The sequence below is a fragment of the Priapulus caudatus genome, unplaced genomic scaffold (assembly GCF_000485595.1).
Source record: "Priapulus caudatus unplaced genomic scaffold, Priapulus_caudatus-5.0.1 Scaffold64, whole genome shotgun sequence".
Classification (NCBI taxonomy): domain Eukaryota; kingdom Metazoa; phylum Priapulida; class Priapulimorpha; order Priapulimorphida; family Priapulidae; genus Priapulus; species Priapulus caudatus.
The window spans coordinates 365375-366901 of NW_014577125.1; the positions used below are offsets into that span (position 1 = coordinate 365375).

At 39.9% G+C, this 1527-nt stretch overlaps 1 protein-coding gene across 2 annotated transcripts in view; it reads right to left on the reverse strand.

The window, feature by feature from the left end:
* Nucleotides 1–1527, reverse strand: part of LOC106821226 (transforming acidic coiled-coil-containing protein 3-like) — a 36329-nt gene that overhangs the window by 27503 nt on the left and 7299 nt on the right. The window contains exons 4-6 of one of the 2 annotated variants that reach the window (XM_014825933.1): nucleotides 1261–1310; nucleotides 992–1131; nucleotides 706–783 (exon numbers count right to left, since the gene is read on the reverse strand). In XM_014825933.1, the coding sequence (XP_014681419.1) occupies nucleotides 706–783; nucleotides 992–1131; nucleotides 1261–1310 (268 nt within the window). Of the gene's footprint in view, nucleotides 1–647; nucleotides 784–991; nucleotides 1132–1260; nucleotides 1311–1527 lie in introns of both variants that reach the window. The other variant, XM_014825934.1, reaches the window with a different exon arrangement.

Here is a 1527-nt window from a genome sequence, read left to right on the forward strand (position 1 = left end):
TAAACTGTAAACATTTTTTGGACTGCGGATTTCACTCAATTAGACATTTCTTTGTAACCAGCAGTGATATTGGACAAACTAATACGCGTTTGGCTATAAGGTAATGTACTTATTAACTACACAAGGTGCCAGTTACTCTAGCATTCGTCAACATTGCATAATCAATGGCCATATTATTCCTTTAACTACACAAGATGCCAGTTACTCTAGCATTCGTCAACATTGCGTAATCAATGGCCATATTATTCCTTTAAAATGATTATGTCACAGTAAATAAAAAAAATAAAAAAAATGCAAGTAATTCTGTTCACTTTTATGGTTTTAAATTGCTGCATTATACTTCCTATTTACTATTTACTATTTCCTATTTTGTTTGTTTGATGTAAACATACACTCGGGAATCATACATAGCCTAGCAAGCAATTAATGTCAGGATCATAATATCAAATCATCCAGGTTTTTTGGATTTTTAACTAGTTGAGAAATCATCTTATCAGGTAAGAATTTGACGATACATTTAGTCCTGTTAGTACTTACTTTTAATGTACAAAAAAAATGGCAACAATTTCTTTTACAAATATACACCATAGAAAATTCGTGACGTAGTCGATTTAAGGCGCCTAGATCTCTAATGACTTTTCACTAACCGCAGGGTTTATGCTGGCATCGAGCATGTTAGTCTGGTCCAGGATACACCGTGATAACCCGGGCGGTGTTTCTGTGGACATGGGAGCGGGGCGCGCCGACAAAGGTGGTGTGCCCATCAACGCAAACGTCTCATCGCTGAAACACACATACATGCTGACGACTGAAAGCAATGCTTTAATGAGAGCGACTATATGAACAATCATTAACACTACAAAGTTTTGCAAACGAGTGAAGGTGGACTGTACAGATGCAATATTCATCGCGGTCAAGCAGCAAGTCATATTTTAGCTGTAATTTCAAAAACTTCAGTAGGCATATGAAACAGCGCACATTCAAATCTTACTTTGGGTTTGAGCTCTCTGGTTGCTCTTTGATAATAGTAGGTGCCGCAGCAGCGGTCCGCTGGGCTGGTGGGCTGGGAGTTCCAAGCATCGGATCAAACATTTGGTAGAGAGACTGTCGTGCCAGCGCACTAGGTTTCATCTATAACACGCAAGAGGCACATCTGTTTGATCGATCGATTATCGATTGATATACGGAGCACTGCTGTTCACTATGAGACAAACGTCTCATGTGCGATTTGCCATTTAGAATTGAATGCGATTTACTTACATGTGCGCCTCTGCCCTCTAAATACTCAAAGGCATTTGGATCATTGAAGACTGCAATGAAAAGAAAATCACACATTAGTCGTTAGTATTCATCGCAAGCAGACGTCTTAATTAATTGCCGTCTGCACTCAGAAACAGCTGAAATCAGTTAGGGTAACACCACGGCAGAAAGCGACCCAACCAGAGCGAGAACAAAGCCCGGCGCACATGTGAGTTATTTTACTCAAGTAAAATGACGCATGAGTCATTTTACTCACGTGTGCGGCGG